The sequence below is a fragment of the Sphaeramia orbicularis genome, chromosome 9 (genome assembly GCF_902148855.1).
Source record: "Sphaeramia orbicularis chromosome 9, fSphaOr1.1, whole genome shotgun sequence".
Classification (NCBI taxonomy): domain Eukaryota; kingdom Metazoa; phylum Chordata; class Actinopteri; order Kurtiformes; family Apogonidae; genus Sphaeramia; species Sphaeramia orbicularis.
This window is the reverse complement of record NC_043965.1, coordinates 42,539,693-42,566,476: the sequence shown is the minus strand read 5'-3', so window position 1 is coordinate 42,566,476 and position 26,784 is coordinate 42,539,693. Positions and strand designations below refer to the sequence as shown.

Below are 26,784 nucleotides of genomic sequence, written 5' to 3'. Positions count from 1 at the left end.
GCGTGTGAAGGCAGTTATTGAGAAAGAAGGAGGACACATAGAATAAAAACATTTTCTATTATGTCAATTTTCTTGTGGCAAATAAATTCTCATGACTTTCAATAAACGAATTGGTCATACACTGTCTTTCAATCCCTGCTTCAAAATATTGTAAATTTTGCTTCCCCACCCTGTAATTATATAAACAGAAGACAAAATGAACGTCATCAGCCTATGGAGAAAAAAACGTCTGCCAAATGCATACATGTAAATGTTAAGTCGCATTTTGGTTGTTTCATTTTTAGATCCACTGTGTCGGCAAAACTACAGAATTTATCTGTCCAAATATTCATGGAACTTGTATTTAAATGGGCGAAATGAAAATTGTCCTCATGTTCATTCATATCTGCTGTTAAAAAAAAAAAAAAAAAAACAAATCTAAAGTGATCAGCTTATGTAAGTGCCCCCTGGTTTCTTTATTATGGGAGTTTATGTGAGAGAGGCTTTGCTCTTTCAGAAGATAACACCTCCAAAGTTTGCCGGAGACATGGCGCTGTGCAGATGGGGACAGTTTGGAGCCGTGTTCTTTGAAAATATTTCTCCCACAGATGTGTGTCGACAAGGCGCAGGTCGCGCTGGGTTACGCAACGGACCTACACTCTGAAATACACTGTTTACCTGAAGATTGGAATGATAATTACCTACACTGTGTCATAATAAATTGTTCTATGTAAAATAAAGAAGCAGGGACTGAGCAGGTTGGTTGTGATGCGGAGAATGTATAATTTATCCTGGAGCTGAGATGAGAACAGCCTCAGTGCGTGTGGAAAACAGCTTGTGGTAGCTGGTGTAATGGTTTGCCTCCACATGTGGTGATATATACGGACAAAGAAAGTCTGCTTTCCCTCTGAGAGCAAAACCCAAGCTCAAATTGCTCCGTTGCCTCTGACTTTCAACACTACCAAAATTGCCTCTGCTTTTATTTCTTTCGTCTGTGTTTTTTGTAAACATATGACATGAGTATTAATCAGTACTATTAGATATAATACGACTGAGGACACATATGTATGCACTGCCCTGAGTACCTTAACATGGACTGACAGATTTTATACCCAACATCACCGTTATTACCGTCCTCCAAAACAATCTGATTTTGTCTGGTAATATCAGCAAAAAGCAGCAAAACAGGATCTCCATTTCAATTTTTGGTACATTTTGATTTGTCATTCAATGATTATGGGAAAAAAAAAATTGCTTGTGTTCAGCATCCTTTCATATTTGGGATTATGGAGTGCATTTCTGCATGCTACTATATGATAGCATGTTTTTAGCATGGAACATAGCCCACCTAAATGGATGTTTTTACTCCAAATTGTGTGTCAGGTTATTGATATTAATTTGAGATGGGAACAGAAACAAACATACTAGTCCCATCTGTAGAAACTTTTTTTTTTTTTTTTTTTTTTTTTTGCTTAATTCAAGATTTGTTTGCTTAATTTAAGCAAAAAAAAAGTGAAAATTATCTTGGTAAAAAATAAGATTTTCCAGATCTATTGTCTAAAAAAAAGTCTCATATCTCACTAAAAAGTTACTCTTTAGGTGATTATGTCTTATTTTAAGTGTGATGAGATATTTTGACTAGAATTTTGACTTAGAATTTTGCAGTGCATAGCCCACCTAAATGGATGTTTTTTCTCCAAATTGTGTGTCAGGTCATTGATATTAATTTGAGATGGTAACAGAAACAAACATACTGGTCCCTTCTGTAGAAACAATGGCAGATGTTTTGTTTGTTTGCTTGTTTGTTTGTTTTTGCTTAATTCAAGATTTTTTTTTTTTTTTTTTTTTTGCTTAATTTAAGCAAAAAAAAGTGAAAATGATCTTGGTAAGATTTCTTCAAATAAGATCTATTGTCTAAAAATAAGTTCTTATATCTCACTGAAAAGTTACTCTTTAGGTGATTAAGTCTTGATGAGATATTTTGACTAGAAATGAGAAAAATACACTTGGTAAGATTTAGATTTTTGCAGTGCATAGCCCACCTAAATGGATGTTTTTTTCTCCAAATTGTGTGTCAGGTCATTGATATTAATTTGAGATGGGAACAGAAACAAACATACTAGTCACATCTGTAGAAACAATGACAGATTTATTTATTTATTTATTTTTTGCTTAATTCAAGATTTGTTTGCTTAATTCAAGCAAAAAAAGTGAAAATTATCTTGGTAAAATTTCTTGAAATAAGATTTTCCAGATCTATTGTCTAAAAAAAAAGTCTCATATCTCACTAAAAAGTTACTCTTTAGGTGATTATGCCTTATTTTAAGTGTGATGAGATATTTTGACCAGAATTTTGCAGTGCATAGCCAACCTAAATGGATGTTTTTTTCTCCAAATTGTGTGTCAGGTCATTGGTATTCATTTGAGATGGTAACAGAAACAAACATACTGGTCCCTTCTGTAGCTGTGGGAATACATCTACTGATGCCTCTGGACACATCTTCAGTGATGTTCCTGGAATCACTGGGTGTTTCGGGTCTTTCAACATCATACACCCTCATCCAGGTGACCCAGCCAGGGCTGATCAGACCCCGGCTTGTGTCCAGATGGCAACTAGCTACCATGGCTCCATGGTTTTCCTCTCTTGAGCCACAGCCATCTTGAGGCTCTCTCTGCCGCTTCGGTGGCATTGCGGATGGCTCTCCTCCTACTCTCTCCCTCGATGCCCAGGTTACTGAAGGCTCTGGCCAAGGATTGAGCCGCAAAACCCCTGCATCCCACCTCCACTGGGAAGCACCTTGCCTTCCAACCAGCCTGTTGACAGTCACTGATCAGTCCTGTGTACTTCGAGAGCTTCCTCTCAAAGGCTTCTTCTATCCGATCTTCCCACGGGACTGTCAGCTCCAGCAGCACGGCTTGCTTGGTGGCCTCTGATAGTATGACGATGTCTGGGCGTAGGGTGGTGGCAGCTATATGTCTGGGGAACTTCAGCTGCCGCTCGAGGTCCACCAGCAGCTGCCAGTCTCTTGCGGTGGTCAGGATGCCAGCTGGTGGTCTTCTAGCCGGGATTGCCTGCTCCCCAGCTCTGACAAAGGTGATAGTTTTCTTGGAGGGACGGGACCGTTTTGCCCGCTCAATTCCAGTGCTGATGGCTTCAGCGATGGTTTTCAGGACTTGGTCATGCCTCCACCGGTACCGCCCTTCTCCAAGTGCCATAGAGCAGCAGCTGAGGATGTGTTCTAGGGTTCCTTTCTTAGAAACAATGGCAGATGTTTTGTTTGTTTGTTTGTTTGTTTGTTTGTTTTTGCTTAATTCAAGATTTTTTTTTTTGTTGCTTAATTTAAGCAAAAAAAAGTGAAAATGATCTTGGTAAGATTTCTACAAATAAGATCTATTGTCTAAAAATAAGTTCTTATATCTGACTGAAAAGTTACTCTTTAGGTGATTCTGTCTTATTTTAAGTGTGTTGAGATATTTTGACTAGAAATGAGAAAAATATACTTGATAAGATTTAGAATTTTTGCAGTGCATAGCCCACCTAAATGGATGTTTTATCTCCTAAATTGTGTGTCAGATCAATGGTATTCATTTGAGATATTACAGAAACAGACATACTAGTCCTTTCTGTAGAAACAATGGACTCTACAAAACAAATGATTCAACACAGTTGCGTCTTTCATTGGATCTTCTTCCAATTTAAAATCTGTTGTTTTTTGTCCCAACAGAAGGCAGGTTTCTAGCCAAATATATTGTGAATTTTAACAAAATTTCCAGAAAATCCACTAAAGGATATATGAATTGTATGTGTTTTTCCAACCTCTATGGTTGCACTGCAAAAATTTTTAGTCAAAATTTCTCATCACGCTTAAAATAAGACATAATCACCTAAAGAGTAACTTTTCAGTGAGATATAAGAACTTATTTTTAGACAATAGATCTTGAAAATCTTATTTCAAGAAATCTTTCCAAGATGATTTTCACTTTATACTGCCGGACTCTCGGGTCGACATGTACAAAGCTAATCTCAGGGGAATGTTGACAACTGAGTATTTTCAAAGCAAAATAACAAACAAGAAAGTAAAGGTTCTATCAGATTTTTTTGCTTTCTTAAAGATTTTTTTTTTTTCCTTAATTCAAGCAAAAAAAAAAAAAAAAAAATCTGCCAATGGAACATGTGAAAATTAGCTTGGTAAGATTTCTTGAAATAAGATTTTCAAGATCTATTGTCTAAAAATAAGTTCTGATATCTGACTGAAAAGTTACTCTTTAGGTGATTCTGTCTAATTTAAGTGTGATGAAATGATAAAAATACACTTGGTAAGATTTAGATTTTTGCAGTGCATAGCCCACCTAAATGGATGTTTTTTCTCCCAATTGTGTGTCAGATCACTGGTATTCATTTGAGATTACTTTTTTATCCCAACAGAAGGCAGGTTTCTATCCAAATCTATTGTGAATTTTAACAAGATTTCCAGAAAATCAACAAAAGGATATATGAATTATATGTGTTTTTCCAACCTCTATGGTTACACTGCAAAAATCTAAATCTTACCAAATGTATTTTTCTCATTTCTAGTCAAAATATCTCGTCACACTTAAAATAAGACAGAATCACCTAAAGAGGAACTTTTCAATGTGATATAAGAACTTAAGGTTTTTTTTTGTTTTGTTTTTTCTCAATTCAAGCAAAAAATCTGCCAATGGAACAAGAGAAAATTATCTTGGTAAGATTTCTATTGTCTAAGAATAATGTCTTATATCTGACTGAAAAGTTACTCTTTAGGTGATTCTGTCTTATTTTGACCGGAAATGAGAAAAATACACTTGATAAGATTTTGATTTTTTTTCCAGTGTATGCAGATATTACACTGTAAAAGAGTTAATTTCTTATTTGAAATGCTCATACATCTATAGACAAGTGTATTTTAGATTTAACAGTCTTAATTCAAGAAACCTTGTCAAGTGAAATTATCTTGCTGCATGGACAGAGATTCCTTTTTCCTCAGATTTAGTGTTTTTATCTTGTTTTTAGACACCCATTTTTTGCAGTGTAAGAGTTGGTTCTCATCCATCCATCGGTCCATCCATCCATTCATTGCAGAATTTTGCTTTTTATTGTCAGCATAATGGTTTAAAACTTTACCATTTGGTGTTTCATACAGTAACATATCTATTAGACACATTCGAGGGTTTACCTTTCACTCTTGAAGCACTGGTCTGGATTGTGAAGCATTATTCCAAACGTTTCTTTATTTCGTCAAAGCCTTGGTGTGACATTTATTGCTGCAGCTCTTCAAACATGGTGGTATTTTGCATTTAAAATGTCATTCCAGTTTGTTTCCTGTATTGATTGTGTGGCCGTTGCAGTTTCATTTATGGTCCACTCAAGAAGACACATGTTATTCACTAACTGTTAAAGGCAAAGCATGTTATATTTTCCTTATACAACACTGTATATTGCAGACTAAACTTTGTCAATGATCACTTTTGACTTCTAAGTCAGTGTGTGGTGTTACCTGCAGAAACTCCATCTATCCTCTGCCTGAATTTTATATCTTCGGTTTGTTTTTGCTGTATTCAGGATACGTCTGGGCCTCAATCGTCTGCAGTGAGTTATCTCCTGCCAATAATAGTGTCCACGGGCATAACAATGTAAAAACAGAAAAACAAAGTTACTCCACTGATGCACCCCCATTCCTCTTTCTGCTCTTGTCTTTTACTGCGAAGTTCTGTCTGAGTGTGAAAACTCAGGGAAAAGCAAAGACATTTCAACAGAAGTTTGCCTATATATCAGAGCAGGGGTGTCAATCATGTGGCCCCGTGGGCCAAATGCGGCCCACCAAAGGGTCCAGTTTGGCCCCTGGGATGGTTTTGCCTAGTGCAAAAATCTCAAATTAGCAAAAAATCTTGAATTAAGCCCCAAAAAATCTCAAATTTAGCAAAAAATCTTGAATTAAGCCAAAAAAAAATCTTCAATTACATAAAAAAATCTTGAATTAAGCCAAAAAAAAATTCTTCAGTTACTTAAAAAAAAATCTTGAATTAAGCCCAAAAAAATCTTCAATTAAGTTAAAAAAAAATCTTGAATTAAGCCAAAAAAAAAAAAAAAAATCAATTAAGTAAAAAAAAAAATCCTGAATTAAGCCAAAAAAAAAAAAAAAAAAATCAAATAAGTAAATCTTGAATTAAGCCAAAAAAAAATCTAGAATTAAAAACTTCATTTTTTTTTGTTTTAGTGCAAAACATAAGATCAAATTTTAAAAATATTTACATTTACAAACTATCCTGTAACACTAAAATGTGAATAACCTGAACAAATATGAACAACTTGAAATGTCTAAAGAAAATTCAACACAATTTTAACAATTTTTCTGCCTGTTCCTCAGTGTTTAGTGTCTCTGTAGATCTGATCCATAATGCACATGTAGAAATGAAAAGTTGAGAAATAATATTGTTAAAATTGCACAAGCTACATTTGGAAAATACTCAATTCAAAAGCCCAAACCCTTTTCTTCAGACATCCCCCCGAAGCCACGCCTCCAGAGTACTGGCACGTGTAATGCTTGCTCCAGAGAGTTCATGAGCGCTGCACAGCAACAATTTGCCCAGCCCCAGCGGCCCTGGGCTCCGGCAGCTCTGGCGGTTCCGGTTCTGGCTCCGGCCCCGATCCATGCATACCTCCTTCAGTCTCCTCCAACACCTCCGCTCTTACAGAACGGCCCCAGTTCATACCTATCTGACTAATGTTACATTTCCTAATGATTTATGTCAGTGACAAAACAGTTTACTGATGAACTTTCCATCCTAATATAACTAAAATAGCCAAACTCTGGCTCTGGCTTCACTTCCTGTACAAGTGCTCCAAGCCTCTGAGAATGCACGATTCATGAACGAAGGGGGGTACATGCAGAGGGGGGAGGGTCAAATGGCAGTGGAGTTTGATAGACATATCACCATTCGATCATTTCGAGTGGGCGCTCAAAATGATTGGATGGTGTTTTTTTTTAGTCCTGTCCATTCCACAGGTGACTAAATTTATTTATTTTTTTGTGTTAGAGCATTTAATTAATTGGTTGTAATCGGGGTATGAAGGGGATTTAAAAAAAAAAAAAAAAAAAAAAAAAAAACTTTATTTAACGAGGAAAAAGATCCCATTGAGATTAAGAACCTCTTTTCCAAGGGAGTCCTGGCCAAGAGACAGCATGAAACACAACACATAGTTACAACATACAGTTACATCATACAATAATTTACAGGACAAGTCAACCTATGAAAAACACATGCAAGTCACTGAGTTATTCTCTAGCACTTTTAGGCAATACAGTAAAAAATGCTCCGGAAAAACATCTTGCACCCCACCTGTAATGTGCTAATAGTCTTCAGTATTTCCATTCAGGCGTCTTTATGTGCAAATTGAAAACGTGACTAAAACCATCTGGATGGAAATGTACCTTGAGGAAACCCTGATAATCATCTAGGTAGTTTTTGTTTGTTTTTTATTTGTTGTTCTTTTTTTAGATGTTCTGCAGACAGAACAGCAGTTTTCACGATACTACCAGATGTGGCAATTAGGTGTTAACTATTATCCAACACATCCCCCTTACCCCTCCCCCTCCATTTAGCACGTTTACGAGAAGTGGTAGGGGTGTCTCGATTCTTGATGAGTCGGAGGGGTAGGGCTGTTTGGCTTTCGAAATGGAGATTTTTTAGGACCCTGCTACAAATGGTGGGGTATGAGAAATCTCCCATAATTCTGTTCGAATCATCGGCAAGATGGAGGTAAATACAACAAAAAAGTGCAGCAGTGCGACAAAAGAAACACACAAATGTACATATTTTCTTTGTAAATAACTTAATCATTTGATCATCCCTTTAACGCCATTTCACTGTATTATATGTTGCATTTTTGCGGTTTGTGGTTGATAGCTGCAAAAAGATGCCCACGGCATTGTAAATTCTTTTGGAAACAAAGTTGTCGCATCTGTTAATAGCTGCTGATGACGGAACAGGTCTGGAAGGGTTGTCTCATTTCATAGGGGAATGTTTCAACCCCTACCCCTTGCGACTTTGTTTCAACTTCATTTCAAGGGGTAGTGCCAAGTGCAAGGGCCAAAGGGGAGGGCCAAGGGGTGAATTGGGATTGGGCCTGAGTTTCAAGAAAACTGATCACAATCAAGGGTACCAGAAAAGGTGCACATATAGATAAAAAATAATTATGTTCTATCAAAAAATCAGGTAGACCATTTTATTTGTCTGATATTTCTCTTTTAAAGTCCAAAATATTTTTGTATTATGGTGTCTACTAAAAATTTTGCAGGCTTGTACCCCTGTCAAATCAGAAATTGTTGGGTGTACGGACACTCCAGCCTAATAGCCTCCATATTTAATGCATACAAAGATATACAAATGTTTCAGCACTCAGGATAATCATGCATTGTTTATTGCATAGATGTCGTGTCCAAAGCATGCGTGCTGAAAAATTCCATATATTGACAGAAATAAAATTAGACCCACATATTTTGAATATGGTGTACGGACACTACTTGGTGTACTCTTATTAAAGGACTCTTATTAAAATTAAAAAAGGATTGTTTTGTTTAATTATTAACAAAGTAAACACACTGAGCCACATGCAAGAACTACTTAAAGTACTTGGAATTTTCTCCTTTAATATATGGAAAACCCAAGTGGTTGAATGTACTTCCACAAATGTTAGTGTGAGAACACCTTGATTATTAAATACATAGTAAAATATTATTAAATAAACACAGAAAATAGTTATTGAAGGCATTGTATTATACTACAGGAGGAAACTCCATGATGGGAAGATCATTTTTTTGTCTGGCGGCATTTATGGAAATGAAATTTGCTCACAAACAGTGCATTATCATTAGCATCAAATGCATCATTTATGCTTATGATGAAATCTCACAAACAAACACATCCTCATAAACAGACTGAAAGGAAAAATTTATGACAAGTCAGTTTAGAGAGTTTTGTCAACTCGAGAAAAGTACAATGAAAGTCCTTCTTCATGCTGCTCTAGAGATTCAGATGGAATACTAAAATGTTCATACATCTTTCCCTTTCATTTATTAAGCCGTGCTTTTGATATCATTAGTGCTGAGTTTAATGAATTATAGATGAGGTGATTTCTTATACAATCTGGCAGGACTGTTAACTTTTGTTGCACGTAGGCCTTGTGCTAAAGAGGTTGAATGTTTTGTCACACAGGCTGCAGAATTACAGCACAAGTGTCTGTTATGTCACTGAAAACAACAAGTAGTGCACTTCAACGCTTAACTGGCAAAGGACAGATTGATTTTTTTTTCGACAGATTCGCTGACAGATTCAATGATTCATTGACAGACTGACAGGATTACCTACTCTAATCTTTTCCAAAGCATCCCAGCACCAACGACAGAGCAAGAGCTGCTGCTTAGAATCACTTATTATCCGAGGAAATCCTTTTCGCACTCAGTTTTATATCTATACATTTTATATTTCACGTGTGTTCTTTTATTTCCTCTTTATTTTCTTGCATTGTGGGTTTGAAGTTTTAGTTGATCGATTCATTTTTCAGGATCATCAAGGATCGTCTATTTGCAAAGATGGTGCAGTGTACACTTTGCCAATGACATGACTCATTTCCTGTTTCCTAAGTGAGCATGGTCAGAAGGGATAAGAACATCTTGTGGACAGATGGAATAAGATTAATGAGGTCTTAATAAAATAATATCACATTTTAAGAGCAAGTCACATTATTTTAGGAGAATTATCATTTGCTTTATTTTCTCTCCTGCTCTTACCTCCTTCAGATGAGGTTATTGTTGCAAGATCTTGTGAGAGTTCTTTACTGCAACAGAGACGGACCTCAAAGTCAATTTCCTCCTGATATGTGTCTCTTGAAAATGTAAATTTAATACCCAGATGATATGTGGCTTATGGAAAATGAGTCCTGTTTTTATTTGAGAGATATAGCGATGGGAGAAGGTATCAAAATCTATAAATCATGGTCACTTCTTCCTAGCCTGGCCAGCCATCCGTCTTTCTCAATGAAAAGTCTGTCTGGAATCACAGGGCTTGAATCCAAATATGAAGGCGGGACTAACAGGAGCTGAATAACCCCGCCCCCCCGGCAACCTGGACCTCACAATTTCAGTCTGCAGGCACACCTGGGGATGGGTAAAAAAAAAAAAAGAAGAATTTCTGTGGGTACGGCCACGGGTAGGGATGGGAATCGAGAATTGGTTCTTTTTGAGAACTGGATCCCAGTAGCTCGATTCCTTGGAATCATTTGCCTGCCTGCTTAATGATTCTGCTTATCAATTCCGCCTTTGTTGCGCATGCGCGATGATGTCACGCATACACTACATTGTTTTGGTCAGAATGTAGCCAACATGGTGATTAGGCAGAAATGGTCTAAAAAGACAACACCAGGTCCACTGGAACACTGTCAAAGCTTCCATGTCTTCTAAAGGGTGGAATCCCTTGTAATGCTGATAGCACAGACCCAGAACCCAAATGCAGAACACGGAAGCGGATGTAAAAGTTTACAGAGTTTATTGTATACAGTTAGGAAGATTATGATAATGAACAGGATCTTGAGGACAGCGGCCAAGGAAGTCCTCGTCTGAACCGTCCTCCGGGTTTCGGACGCGAACCTACGGTTCGGCTCCGGATTTAGTGCCGGCTCGCCGACTAGGGGAAAGCAGAGGGAGGTCAGGGACGGAAACAGGTCATGCACGGAGAGGCAATCAGACAGGCGACAGGACATAGGGAAAAGGCAAACTCACGTACCGAAAAATCAGGTGAAGACGTCAAAAAACCAGGAAGGCAGATGGAGGCTGACAAAACCGACAGGGAGCAGGCAAAAAACAGGCAAAACAGGATGACAAAAACAGGTCGAAACACAGTAAGGCAAACGAACAGACAGGATCAAAAACGCTGGTAAGTTATCTACAAGAGAAAACGAACTGGCGTCTGATCAGGGGAAAGGACAGGGTATAAATACACAAACGGGAGGGAAGACAACGAGACACAGGTGGAACACATTAGGGCGGAGTCAGGTAATCAGGGAAAAGGTGAACACGAACCAGGAAGGGAAGTAAAGACCACAGACAAGACACATGAGGAAAACTTAACAAAATAAAACAGGAAGTGACAGACAAACATAAAAGACAGACAACCCCAGACTAACGTCCGGTAACAGGCTTCACATCCCTGCAATATCCTCAAACATTTGTCCACAGCATGTGATTCATTTACAGGAATGTCACGTATTTGATTCACTATTTAGTGACGCTTGTGAATGTAGCGGCAGAGTGAACGCCGGGCTCAGTTCCGTTTCCGGTGCGGGCAACAAACGTCATACCCAAATACAAGTTTCCGAAGGTAGAGGAAAGGAAATGAGGTGCACAACAACAGGAGACGAGCCGAGCTGAGTCGAGCTGGTTCTACGTAGTGGACATGCGGCAATAGAGGAATTAGTAAAGCATCTAAAGTTTCACTTTCACTGCACCCCCCCCAGAACCGGGCCTGGCGTCATCTGTTATTGTTTGTACATACTGTATATGTTATATTTTCTGTGCAGAGATGGAAATATAAAAGACAGTTAATGCAAACACACCCGTCTGTACTCTTTTATTCCCTCACCCACTGAGAATTGATAAGGAATCGGATCGATAAGCAAAATCAATTATGGAATCGGAATTGTTAAATTCTTATTGATTCCCATCTCTAGCCATGGGTAAATTTAAATGAAATGCGGGTTGGTAGCAGGCAAGGAAGTGAAAAAAATACAAGATTCATGGATGAAATTTGCAGGACATTCAATGATGATGATCATCAAGTCATCAAGTGAGCTTCACCTCTGTTTACAGTTGTATTCATACAACATTCTAGAAAAATATCTCTGGTATGTGGAGTTCATTTCATTTAGACTCAATACAGTTTTTTTTTGTTTTTTTTTTCCTTTTCCTGTGGGTTAAACGGAATGTTTCTGTTTAAGCTGTGAGACAGACATTTGGCTCACTCAGTCAACGTCAAAGGTTGCACTTTTGAATATTTTTATTACACGATAATGCAGCAGTCTCCTTGAAATGAAATATAACCTCATAAAATAGCAATAATCTAATTTGATCTGTACAAAACTGTATTCTTTAAGTGATGCTTAAATTGGATTTTCATTTAAAAAAAAAAAAAGGAATGGTAATTATTTTAACCCTTTCATGCATGAATTATGAGAACCTTAATCAAGATTGTTTTTTCCTGAGTGTTTTTACTCATGAAATTTTGGCATGGAAAAAAACAAAGAAAATAAATAAACTATGTGATTGATTTTTTAATGAACCTATTTTTCATGCAGTTACCAAAATGTCCACTCAGCTGGACACCATACGTTTAACCCTTTCATCCACAGTGGTCACTACAGTGGATATCTGTTCAAAGGTGTTCTCTTGTATATTCATGGATTTTTTGTTTTAGTTCCATATCAGCCAACACAGTGGACGCTTATGCATTATCCCATACACTGCAATTCATACCATTACTGTAACTTAACTGTTCTAGACAAACCTGCAGTAACATGTTTGAGTGTAAAAAATTGCTAGTTGTTAAATAAAAAGTTTTTTTTTTTTTTTTTGCATATTATATCCATGCAGGTATGTTAAAATGTGAGAAAACATCAGATCATCAGCATTAAAAATGTTTTTATTTCATAGTTTTCATACAGTATATCAGTAAATACATGTTTCTTTGCTTCTAAAATTAAAGTACTGTTAACATCTAATTCAAATTTTTTGATCCCATTCCTTTAAAAATGAGCTTGTGGTTGGTGAAAACATGACAATGTTAAAACGTGATTTTTTTTTTTTTTTTTTTTTTTTTAGGCTGAATGCCATTACGAGATGGCAGCATTTTTATTCTGGCAATTTGCTTGTTTTGCATTTTGTTCCATAACGTTTCACAACAGCTCGTGCAGAAGCAATATGATAAAGACATGTACCTGTCCTACAGCGCATTATCCCTGTTCATTCAGTCGTCCCTGCCTGTTTGTTTTATGTGTGGCCTCTCTTTACTCCCGCATCCATTCATTTACCCATTTAACAAGGACAACATTGATTGAGAGAGGTGGCGAGAGGGCCGATTCGATTTCAGGGGACAGAATTGGATTTGATGGTGGGGCATAATAGCTTTCATGGGCTTTTACGGCACTGAATAGCTTAGCTGGAGCTGCCTTGATGGGACTGAGGTGTAATTCTAAGACGGATCCCAGGGATGGCAGGAGCACAAACATCCTGTTCCTTATTGTCCCAGCTCTGTGTTTGACCCAGAGGAGGTGAGCGTAGGACACCATGTGAAGCTGAGACCTACCTTCAAACTAAAATAAATATCCCTTTATCTCTTATAATAAGTCAGACTCCCGCAATCTCTCTGATCGGTGTTTCCAAAACTGCGTTTAGATCGATGAGCTGCCACAACGAACAATAGTCGCGAACTGGGCCAGGTGCTTGCCAAACTGAACGGAGAGAGGGTAACCTGCTGTGAATTGTTGTGAAAAATGGTGGCACATTGGCGACAGCACAAAGGATGTTTTTTTTTGTGTGGACTAAAATCCGGGCCTTGTGGCTGAGATAAGATGTATTCAGACTCCACAGTCACAATTTGGATAATCAGCCCCTCCTAATTCCACTCCACTTGGTCCACTCTGATTTCATTCATCTGTGAATTGCTCTGTGGAGAACAGTTTTGTAAGAATGGAGGAAGAATTTAACTTTGCGTGTGTGTGTGTGTGCGTTGCCATTCGACAATGATTCAGCTTTTGATGAATAGGGAATTTAAAACCTCCGCTGAGCAATCTTTGGAAATTTTTATAAGCGCTTACTTACGTTATTTGCAAAACAAAATGCATTTGAAAGTAGTTTTCTTGTGCCTTCAGCCAAAGAAATTTGGCTTTTGTTTCTGTCATAGCAGTTTTTGTCGGCATGTGTTATCACTAGGGGTGTTAGAAAATATCGGTTCTGCAATATATCACGATATTTCATTTCACAATACTGTATCAATATTTAAAAGTACTGTACCGATATTGATAACTCAATTGAAAGATGGATGCCTTTAACCCTTTCATGCGCAGTGGTCACTACAGTGGACATCTTATATATTCATGCATTTTTGTTGTTTTAGTTCCATATCAGCTAACACAGTGGACGCTTATAGATCATCCCATACACTGTCATAATCATTACTGTAACTTTGCTGTTCTTGATAAACCTGATCTGCACTAACATGTTTGACTGTAAATAAATTGCTTATTATTGTTAGACTGCAATTAACATTTTTTTTTTTTTTTAACAAAAAGGGTTTTTTTTGCATATTATATCCATGAAGTGACTAGTGACTAGTATTAGAGTATGTTAAAATGTTGAAAAACATCAGAGTAGCAGCATTAAAAAGGTTTTTATTTCATATTTTTCACACAATATATCAGTAAATATTTGTTTCTTTGCTTCAAAAGATTTCCAGCTGAGCGGACATTTTTGGAAGTCCATTTAAAATAGGTTCAGAAGAAAAGTTTCAATCTTGTTTTTTTTTAATGCTTAAAGAGGAATAAAAACACTCAGGAAAACAAAAAATCTTGATTAAGGTTCTTGTCATTCATGCATGAAAGGGTTAATCATGTCCTTAATTGGTAGAATTAATATGTTAAAAATGAATATTCTAGCAAAATTGCTTTATATATTCCCAAACCTTCCTCTATTTCCTCCCCCTTGCTTCTTTTCACAAATGAAAAAAATGATAATAAGGTTTATATGGAATAATAGATAGTCCAGACTTCATTTGTCCATATTATATCTTCCCTATGATCGTGGTGGTCTAAAATACCCGAATTTTCAATTATATTATTGGGCCACACAGTTGAGATCTATGATGTTCAATTAAACAAACCATTGTCCACATTGAGTAGACATGGAAAGTCAAGGATTAAATGTATCACTCCCTTCTTATTATATATATTCCAATACAATATCAAAACTGCTTAAACAAACTAAAAATCCAATTCTTCAAAACATGATTAGAGTGTGGAGAGATGTAAAGAAAATTCTAAAGAACCGTTATGTGTATCTGAGTTTAGTTCAATATGGGGCAATCAGTTATTTATACCTGGTAGAGCAGATGCGACATTTAAAACATGGAAAAAAAAAAGTACTGTATCAATATTTTTAGGTATTTATTCAAATGCAGATATGGTAGAGGTTCATTTTAGTTTTTTGGTTTTCTTTATTTTTTATCTTATTTATTTTAATTTAACACTGTTTTATTAAATAATGGTTATTTGAAGCATCCTAAAAACACTTTTTCCTGTCTGAGAAGCAGATGTTTGTTCCTTTTGTGGGATTGCACAAAAATAATGTTATGATGTTAGTTATGAACGAATAGAATATGAACAGTTGAGCAGGATCTTAAACTGTAATGTCTATAAAACATAATTTAAGTTTTAACACAGGAAGATTTTGTGATATAACATTAGATCCTGTTTTGATCAAATAAAAATGTGTTTAGTATTTGTGTATATTTGTGTAATTCAGTTCTTCCAGGAAAAAATCTTAAAAATATATAAAAATCTTAAAAATATATATGAATAAATGAATGTAAAATGAATAAATGATAATAAAATAATAAAAAAAATCTTAAAAATCTTTTTAAAAAATCTTTAAAAAAAAAAAAAAAACCCAAACAATAAAAAACTGCCTTTTTAACAGTATCGTGATATATCGTGATAAATCGTATCGTGATTCTAGTATTATGATTTGTATCGCATTGCCAGATTCTTGCCAATACACAGCCCTAGTTATCACTGGGTCCATACGCGTGTAACATGGGTTTTGCTTTTACAGGTGCCACTGGGGATGCACAGCCTGAAGCCCTGCCCTCGGTGCAGGGTACCCTCCCACATTTCATCCAAGAGCCGGAGGACGCCTACATTGTCAAAAGCAACCCCATTAAGCTGCGCTGTCGAGCTGCCCCCGCCTTACAGATCTTCTTCAAATGCAACGGGGAGTGGGTGCACCAGAACGAACACTTCTCCCAGGAATATAAGGACCTCAACACTGGTAAGACGTGACCTTATTTCAGACATTACAACTGGGTTTGTACATCTATCTATCTATCTATCTATCTATCTATCTATCTATCTATCTATCTATCTATCTATCTATCTATCTATCTATCTATCTATCTATCTATCTATCTATCTATCTATATGTATATTAGGGCTGGGCAAGTTAACGTGTTATTACAGCATGAACGCATTCATTAAATAATGCTGACATTTTTTTTTTTATCTCACGTTAATGCCGTTTTATTATAACTCCTATTATTCTGCTCCTGCTTGTGTGCGTGTAGTGATTAGCTCGGCAGATAGACAACAGGTGTCCCAAGAAAAGCCGGACATCCAAAACTTCTCTCCAAATCTTTCACTTGAGACTCACTGTGAAACTGCAAAATACATACAAAATATGTCTCAGTTCTGTTCATTGCCTTAGTACATTTACATGGCATTATACATTTAAATGAATGGGGAAAAGATCGCTAGCTCGATGCTAACTTGAATGGGAAAATCCATAGACACGCTAACGATTAGCATTTACAGGTTAACTTAAGATTTACAACGTCTTTTTATCCAGCAACAAAGGTTCACATCCAAGATATTTGATACTAGGGCTGCTCGATTATAGAAAAAAAAAAATAATCACGATTATTTTAGCAATAATTGAAATCACGATTATTAAAAGCGATTATTTGTTAACCTTAAAGCTGTTTATTTTTTTTCTTGCAAAACAATGTAAAATATACTCTTTAAACATAAATAAAGCTTTTAACCACTAAAACAAAGTATGTTCACTTTTGTATGAAACAAAAAAATCTTTGAATGCAAATAAGTGTACTTTAAATAAATAGTGCACTGTAATTAAACTGCTATAGAGTTACCATAGAACTGTAGCAATTTAAAAAACAAACAAAACAAAAAAAAAACGCTCACATAAAGTGCAAATTATATATTCAAGTATGTTCAATGTAGTATGAAACAGTAAATTCAGTGGCGTGCCGTGAGGTTTCAGTTCAGGCCTTCTGTATACATCAGCCATCTAGAATACATACGTTAGGGTTATACAGGTTAGGGTTACGTTAATATGGGAGTTGCAGCGTAAAGAGATTCAGAAACTGAAGATTGCATTGCGGACGAAGTTGTAGACGGAGTTGTTTTTATGTGTTTTAGTTTTTCATAAGATTATGATAAAGGTGGCGGTGGTTAAACTTTAGATGGTTACAAAGGTTTGTTGTGTTAGCGGTCGGTGCGGACACAACTACGAAACACTTTTTGCACGTGATGTGTTTTTGCTCTTCGTCTTCTTCATCAAACCCAAAGTGATTCAATACAATTGAATTTGACTTGCCTTTTTTGTTTACCAAGCACTTCTGCTTCTCCTGCCATTTGTCCAGACCGCTAGGTACAACTTTCCTCTTGGGGTGGACCTGCCGGCTAGCTGGCAGCTGTAGCTTAGAGGGGGGCGGGGCAGAGCAGCTCATGGTAGCTTGCGTGCGCGTGAATTAAAACGACTCAAAATTAATAATCGTTTTTCTCGATTACATAATTTTTGTAATCGTTGCGTGTAATAATCGAAATCGTAATTGAATTTCGATTAATTGCACAGCCCTATTTGATACTATTCATTTTTACAACAACTGATCATAAAATATTCACAGGCAAATGTTTTTGGGGCCATACAAACAGAGTGAAAGAAACATGTCTGTTAGTTCCTTCTTATGTCTGAACTGGCTACGATAACACCGCAAGTACAAAACATACGTTAGTACAATTTATTCCGACCACTAGAGGGCCCCCTTTGCTTGCTTTTAACAACTGAACATCACATATTATTGGGCTTATTAGTATTAGTACTTATTAGTGGCCTTAAGACTCCTGTCAATCACTCATAAGCGGAAATAAACCGGTGGGGACATAAACATGGAGAAAAGTACTGGTCTTTTCCATGGACATTTTCATTTTAAATGTCTTCAGATGGTGGGGTTGAGAAGGACACAGTTGTTTGTAAGCACTGCAATGTGGAATTTTTTTTTATTTTTTTATCACTGGTGTACTTCCAGTCTGAAATATCACTTAAAGGCAGTACATGCTATTGATGCCGGCAACGCCCCCCCCCCCCCCCCCCCCCCAATAACTATGTGATTAATCATGATTAATCGCAGAAATCCATGTGATTAATTGCGATTATAAATTTTAATCACTGCCCAGCACTAATACACACACACAAACATTAAAATAAATAAAATAAAATCTATTAAAGGTACAGAGGACTTTATGGGTTAATTTAACTGCTATATTTGTCTGCTATTCATGGCTGATACAACAGGTATTGTGCAGTGAGTGAGTAGAGTTCGCATTATCCTGAAAACAAGCCCTTGTTTTTTCAGGAAAATGCTCCAGACATCGCTGTTTTACAACAGCAAAATGAAATAACCAAAGCATAAAGACTAAACATTACATGGAAAAGTGATCACATCTCTTTGTAAATGCAAACTTAATTGATGCCAAACTATAGGTTCTTTACTTCCTACAACCTGTATCATATAGCACATCTTAATTAGATTCATTGTTGATGTGAAGAATATTATAACAGCTTCAGTGATGATTTAGTTCTACCGTTTGCAAGGACACACACAGTAAGGTGCTGTTCAGTGCTGGTATACAGTTTGAAGAAATATTCTGTGAAATGAATGCAAATTGAGTCGGTGAAAAGATGCATGTGGAGATGAGCAGATGGAGTGCCGCACTTCTGGTACGAGCCGAGGTGAAGGGTCGTTGCTCAAGTTGAAAATATTTAAACTGTGTGAAAACGAGTGAAAAGAGGCAAGAAAAAGTGCATGTTTTATGAATATGAGAAAGCTGGAAGATAAGAGTAAAGGGGGAGAGGCCCAGGAAAGACTAAAAAGTCTGGATCCCGGTATGAGCTGTCACACATAAAGTTGTTGTCACCGCAAAACGAAGGCGCTGTCATTCAAACAATACAGGAAACGGCAAAAACAAAGTTAAAACCAAATGAAAAACAGACTATGATGAATATTTCTCTGCAGGAGCCGGGAAGATGCACTTATATTGGGATTGTTTTTTCACCTCTAAAGTGTTATATCATCATATTTTTATAACACAGAATATTGTGTTGGAATAGGTATTTGTTCCTTTTCTTTTTCTTTTTTTTTTTTTCTTTTAGAATACATTCCGCACAAAATTGATGCCACGCATTTCTTGTCATTTTGTTTTGGATTTCAGTTGTAAATTAAACCGGTCTGCTTATAATAAAAATAGCCGCTGTTCTTTTTGTATGGCTTTTTTAAAATGACTTCCTGTGAAATGTTATTTGTGCTGTGTAGAAGGAAGGCGTTTTCACAGGTTTTCACCGGCGACGGTGAGATATCAGATATTTAGTGGGGAAATATAATAATAGTTGCAGTGGGCATTTATCTTTTAGAACCTGAGCAGTTTGTTGTGTCATTACTGATACACACAGGATTTTTCATCCATGCATTCGTTAGCAGAGGTGGGTAATCCCAGCGAATCCCAGAGTAAAAGTCTTTCCATGTATTGGTTCTACCTTTTCACATAAAGGAGTGATATTTTGCTTTTTTAAAGGGAATTATGCATTTTTAAACATTTCCCTGTGGTCTACATCAGTGTTTCCCTTATAGATACATATGACTGCATGCACCAATGATCCACTCTACAACAACAGCCTGTTTTTCTTTGCAAAAGAAAAGTGAAAGTGAACCGACCCCCGATTAGGTGCATTCTGTTGATAACCCCCCCCCCCCCCCCCCCCCACTAGTGATGCATAGATTAGCGAGTTACCTGCAAACCCCGGATATTGGGTTGAGGCGGGGGCGATATGCCTCCCTTACTATTACATGACATACCTCAATCCAGGGATCCGTCCGAGGGGTTGCTGACACACTCCCCTCAGCTTTCTTGTTCCAAACGCCCCGCTACCCCCCGAAAAACGAGAGAGACTCAGAGCTGTTAAAGGAGGTTTGTGAGTCTTTAATTCCTGCAGGATGGGTCTGAATTCTTTATTAACCCTCCGGTATCCGGGTGCGCCTTTTAGGCACACTTTGCACTTTGTTTTAAAAAAACTTCATATTATTTTTCACAATTTAAATAAGGCAAGAATTCAAAAGTTGTTCATTTTTGCATGATCTTTAACATTCTGGCCACCAACTAAAATTTGCACATTGTAAACAAAAGAAAATTACAAGACTAGCATCTGTCTCCCAAGTGTGCCTAAAATGCACTACAGGGGTTGGACAAAATAATGGAAACACCTTCACCTCAAGATGATAATGCCCCAATCCATACAGCTAGAATTGTTAAAGAATGGCATGAGGAACATTCTAATGAAGTTGAGCATCTCGTATGGCCGGCACAGTCCCCAGACCTCAACATTATTGAGCATTTATGGTCAGTTTTAGAGATTCAAGTAAGACGTCGATTTCCACCGCCATCGTCTCTAAAAGAGTTGGAGGGTATTCTAACTGAAGAATGGCTTAAAATTCCTTTGGAAACAATTCACAAGTTGTATGAATCAATACCTCGGAGAATTGAGGCTGTAATTGCCGCAAAAGGCGGACCTACACCATATTAAATTATATTTTGTTGATTTTTTAAGGTGTTTCCATTATTTTGTCCAACCCCTGTATTTCTTCCATTTGATATGTATGATTAGGGCTGACCTTGATTTACAAAAATAAAATCAAATTAGAGCAGAAAAATGAATCAAAAAAATAATATTTAATAGTTTGATTTATAGGTGTGCATTTTACGCACACTTGGTGACAGATGCTAGTATTTTTGAACCTATATTTGACCTAGCGCCAAAAATAGTAATACAAATCAACCAGTGTTGGAGTTAATCACTGACATGCCAGGATGAAAAAATCCAATAATATGTGATCCACTTTTTATGTAGTATATTGAAAAAAATTTTTTTGTTTTTTGTTTTTTTGCATCCAAAAAAAAAAAAAAAAAAAAAAAAAAAAAAAAGAAGGTTTGTTTACATTACAAACACGGCATTTAAAGGGTTAAAAAAAATGTGACAATTATTGAAAATTTGGTATCTTTATTTACAGCTCAAGTTGATGAAATAGAAAAAAAAGTGTAAAAGAATTAAAAACAAACAATGAAATTTTTTTGGACAGTATTCCACAAGTGTGGGAAAAAGGCACACTTGGTGCTTAGTAAGGGCCGTGCTGGATGGGATACCAGAGGGTTAATTCAACTCCATGTGCTTCATATATAGAAACAATTTGCACAGCAAGAAAGATAAATATATTAAAGGAGTGATATTTTGCTTTTTTTTAAATGTAATTATGCATTTTCAAACATTTCCCTGTGGTCTACATAAACTGTAAATGCTCTGCTTGGGTCTGAATTCTTCATTAATTCAACTCCACAGGTCCATCTTCAACCCTATTTCTGAATAATGACACCAGAAATGTCGTTTTGAGCGCTGGCCCTTTAAATGCAAATAAGCCACTTCAGGCCCCGCCCCCTCCAGGTTATTTGCTGTGCTGCTCTGTCCCATTCAACTGACAGCTGAACATTTTAGGTGATCGGCTCCAAGTTTAGACATATTTTCAGTATGGACTGCAACCAGTGCTGCTGATAAACAATTATGCCGTACTCAGAGAAATGTTCATCGGAAGTTTTGACCTTATATGTGCAAATGTCGTGATGTAACTAGTTATAGACAGAGCAAATTAAGCAGGAATTGAAACGGGTTGTAGAAATCCACTCGATTTTTGCCAAATTGAATATAAAGATAGCTTTGCAGCACCTGGAGGGTTCAAATTCAAACTGTATGAACTGTTAGGGTCCACATACACAAATAAATGAACCAAAGACTAATAAAAGTGGGTTTAGCTAAATATGACCACTTTATCACAGGTGATTCCACTAATGATCCATCCCATCTACCTGGATGAGGAGTTGTGTTCATTAGAATGGGCTGGTTCAGTGAATGGTTGGAATAAATATGTGGGTAGGACTTCTACTGTCTGGAGCAGAGTTACCCACCTCTCTTGAATCTCTGTCCAGAGAGTCCAGAAGTCCTACCCACATATTTGTTCCAACCATTCACTGAACCAGCCCATTCTAATGAGCACAACTCCTCATCTAGGTAGATGGGATGCAAGGTTCTAATAGTTTTGGATTTTTCATTACAGTTTAGTTTTATTTAGTTTTGACTTTTTTTTTCTCTAATTCAGTTTGTTTTAATTAGTTTTTAGAGCAGGTTCGCTGGTTTTTATTTGTTTTCATTATTCTCTAAATGCTTAGTTTTAGTTTAGTTTTACTTTATTTATATCTTTTATCTTCTTCACCGTCAAATTCAAATAAATCTCAGACAGGACTCTGCTGCTTTCTCCCAACTTTAGTCTCCATGTTTCCAGGTAGAGTGGGGATGAGAAGATGACTAAACGACAAGTGACAAGAAGTGACGGACCTTTAAATATCACATGGTGCCACCAACTAAAATTGCTTGAGGGAAATAAATCGATTTTATATCAATCCGACATTGACAAAGATGAAAACGAAGGGAATTTTCTCCATAATTTTCTTTTAATTATAGTTTTTATTTATTTCAGTTAACGAAAATGTTTTTACAATTCTAGTTTTCGTCATTTCGTTAGTTTTCATTAACAATAATAACCATTTTTTTAAACTTTTTTTTAAGCTAATGAAAATATTTATTGTAGCCATCTGAAAAATACAACTGACTCAATCAGAAAATTTCTGATCTCATTACAAATCAAAGTTTAAAATATTATGTTTTTAAATTAAATGTGAAATTACTTTTTTTCCACTCCAAACAGTCACATCAATAACTATCACTGCCTTCATTTCACTAACAGTACTCATATAGGATTTGTCATATCTCAGTCACACCTCTACATCATTATCTAATTAAAAAAACCTACACAAAACCATTTGAATGTTGGCACTGATTGTTTTTTCTTGGTTCTTCTGAACAACAAAACTTCCCACATAGCTGAAAAAAAAAAAAAAAAACAATAATAACCTTGATGGGATGAATCATTAGTGGAATCACCTGTGATAAGTGAACAAGTAGAACCTGGGGTGCCTATAAGGGGGGGGGGGGGGGGGGGTAAACAGGACAAATTCATGGGGCCTACAATTTGTGGGGGGCCCATAGAGCAGAGGAGGGGGTCCAGTGGATACAGGTTAGAAGTTGTGAAAATTTCGTGTACAGTCTGCTGTATGAGAGGCACAGAAGTCGGGAATTGGATGTTGAAAGCATGTTAAGTTTCACATTTGTTGTCACGCTAGCATAAGTGACATTATGTATGGACTGCTTAGCTTTAATGTTTAGCTTTCATGGGGCCCACAGTTGGTAGCAGCGCCCCAGGGTAGAACCAATATATGGCAGGACTTTTACTCTGTGAAGCTGAGATTACCAACCTCTGTTCATTAATCTCTTCGCTCTGCATTTGATTGTTTGAAGCAGTGACTTCAACTGACCTTCTATAAGACCATCAGGGTGGCCTCAGATGGCTTAAGCTTAAAAGCCAACAGAGGCAGAGCAGCTTCAATAACACTGGGTTACAAAAATATGTTTTTTGCAAGTTGTCTAGGTTTTTTAAACTGAATTAGGACCATTTTGCACCGCTAAATCCAAAAATGACATCTGTTTTTCTCAATCAGGTCAGGTTTTTTTGCTAATTTGATTTTGAAAAATTTGATCTTCTCACAAAATTGATTACATTTTTGTGACTTTATCAGTTGATTTTTTTTATATAGTTCTCACCCAAAATAGGTTTTAAGAGAAAAAAAATCATTTTCTAACAGGATTCCTGTTAGGTACAATGGTGTATTCACCGCAGATGTAGCAGAATATGTCAGGCTTAGTTTTGCAAGATCTAGTCAAAGCCATTTCATTCACCTGTAATACTAAAAAAAACATTAATCATTAATTGGCAAAAGTAAAATCTTCAGAACTTGTTTATTGCAAGAAATATGAAAGAATTTTGTATCATATGATGTGAAAATGCCCATAAATGTAAGCAAAAATGTTAAAAAGCCAATATGTAGCATAGTTCAGAAAGTTGACCTGATTGAGCAAAATTAATGTGATTTTTGGATTCAGCACACCAAAATGATCCTAAATCAGCTCAAAAAACTTAAACAATATCAAATCAAGCGGTATGTGCTGATTCTAAGCTCTGTGCAGGGTAGGATGGAAGGGCATACGATGCAGGACCACATCAGCACAATTTCCACAAAAATATATCGAACTTATAGGATTGTTGAACACTCTGAGATATAGTCAGTGGTTAAATGGGCTTTTGTGAGGAGGGGGAGCCCTCGTGTAGCCTACGGTCAATGTTCATCTGATTTCACAAGCATCTACAATATATAGAGGGTATGCACGTGACGTCACCGCTAGCGGAAGTCACCGCGGTTACGTCCACTGAGTGGCAGAAAGAGGGAGATGAGTAGCGGCTTTGTTTTGAATACTGCGAAAACTTTAGAACAATCTAAAAAACTGGGAAGAGCTGTTGTGCCATTGATTGCACAAATAGGTTTAAAAAGCACTAGGAGCTATCGTTTTAGCGGCGACCTAAAGCCAAAGACAGAAGAAGCAGATGGATCGCTGCAATTCGTAGAAATAACTGGAATCCAGGCAACGAAATCTGGATTTGTGGTTGCCATTGCATGTCAGGTAACGTTAATTTATGCTGTATTGTTGCGTAAAATCATACCTTAAATTACATATCATTTTGGCTAACGTTACTTCTTAGTAAAGCTTAATGTTAGCATCTGTCATTTAGTTCTATATTTCATAACTGAAACGTTTTTGTCTTCAGTTGTGTGATTCTGAACCTTGTGCTCTACATGATTTGTAAACTAGCTTAAACTGAGGCTAACCTAGTTTTCCAAATAAGGGGGTACTCTGGCACAAAGCTGTTGTATCTGTGTTGGATCAAGTATTTGATGTTAACTCTACTTAAATCTCCACAGTACCAGTAGATCATCCACTCACTTGGGTCAATACTAAGGGTTCAACTCCAGTAAATCAGTAGTGAACTGTGAGCACTACTGCTGGGCCTTTACCTTGGCAATCACCACCAAGAAAATACGTCTGCACTGACAGAAAACCTCCAAAACAATAGTATGTTGAATTGAAAGCACTCACCAGCTGTAATCCTCTAAGTAAGGATGACGAGGATGTCAACAACTCTTTGGCTTTTGTATACTTTTGGGTATTTTCCCGGCGTTGAAATCAGGTTCATATAAATGTCAGGATGCATGATTTCCGGCCACATATCAATGTTCGTAGACCACTTGTTGTTTGGTAGCTTGTATGGATCCATGTCCAGTCCAGTTGTCTTTAATTTCATGTTATATTCCACATTTTTCCCGGTCTCGCTGTAGTTACTGCTATGCTCCGCCATGTTGTGCCGGTTTGTTTTTGCCACTCAATCTGACTTAAGGCGGCCTTACACTGTGCGAGTTTAGAGACGATTTCTCACTCGTGCGACTCTTTCTGGGATCGGGCCCGATGTGCCTCTAATCGTGTGTCGTGCTTCGTGCAGTGTACATGGGGTAAAGAGAAGCGATTAGCACCTCACGACCACCTCACGACCAGCAATCGTGTGTTCGCAAGGAAAACGGACCTGTTTGAAATCCTGCTCGCTCCTCGTGAGTGTATCGTACTGTCAAAGCAGTGCCACGAACCGATGTGCCTCAAATTCTCACACTGTGCATGCGCAAACACAGACGCGTACAGTAGCATACAAGCTAACAGTAGCTGGCTATTGTCCTAGTGCAGTTTGGCAGTTGCAGCTTACCTCTAGTTCCTGGATGACAGCCCATACTGTCCACGTCTAGACAACCAATTCCTGCACCAAACACATCGTTCTTTTCTTCTTTTTTGATTCCTCACAGATAATGGCACATATTACCAAAGCAGCTTGTCGGTTTTTGTTTAGCACTACCATTTCGTGACTCACGCCAATGCACAATCGTCTATGCACTTTTACGGATTCCTTGGTATTTTAACGTTGTATTTCCGGATACAACACTCAAACGTGTCGTGCGTCCTGTGGTGTATGGTCCTACAGGGTGAGCAGTCAGGTCGCATACGAGCGTCGGTCCGTGCAGTGTGAGAACATGAATCATGAGCCTGACTGTACGACTGATTCGCACAGTTTGAGATGGAGCTGCGTGCAACGATCGAAATAATCGCACAGTGTATGGCCGCCTTTAGAGGAGCGTGGCCCAGGGGGGAAGTGACGTATGTGCATTCCCTCTATTGCCCTCATTTTGCCCATAATTTATGTAATACGCTGTTGCGCCACATTATCTAATAAAGGTGCAAAATGTAATAATGGAATATTTTTTCACCTCATTATGTAATAACACTGCATTTTGTGATAAAATTCTTGAATGCATTTTGTAATAAACTTTGCCACATTTTATTAGTAAGTCTTAATTAGTGCAGTTTTTGTCTGTAGGTTGCAAGCACGTTCTCCATTATAAATAAAATAATATAATAATAAGAATACAGTTACATTTGATTTAGGTTTGACCAATGAAACATCCAACTAGTTTTTGAATTTGAATTTTATTTGAGCTGGAATGCTTAATGTTGTTCTGCTGGTTATGATGGCTTTTCTAATTAAGGCAGTGGTTTCCATCCTTTTTTTGCGCGT

General features: G+C 37.1%; 1 protein-coding gene across 1 annotated transcript in view; it reads left to right on the top strand.

Moving 5' to 3' along the window:
• unc5db (unc-5 netrin receptor Db) overlaps positions 1 to 26,784 on the top strand; it is an 816,925-nt gene that overhangs the window by 307,638 nt on the left and 482,503 nt on the right. Inside the window, exon 2 of the mRNA XM_030144147.1 lies at positions 15,876 to 16,091. Within this exon, the coding sequence (XP_030000007.1) occupies positions 15,876 to 16,091 (216 nt within the window). The remainder of the gene's footprint in view (positions 1 to 15,875; positions 16,092 to 26,784) is intronic.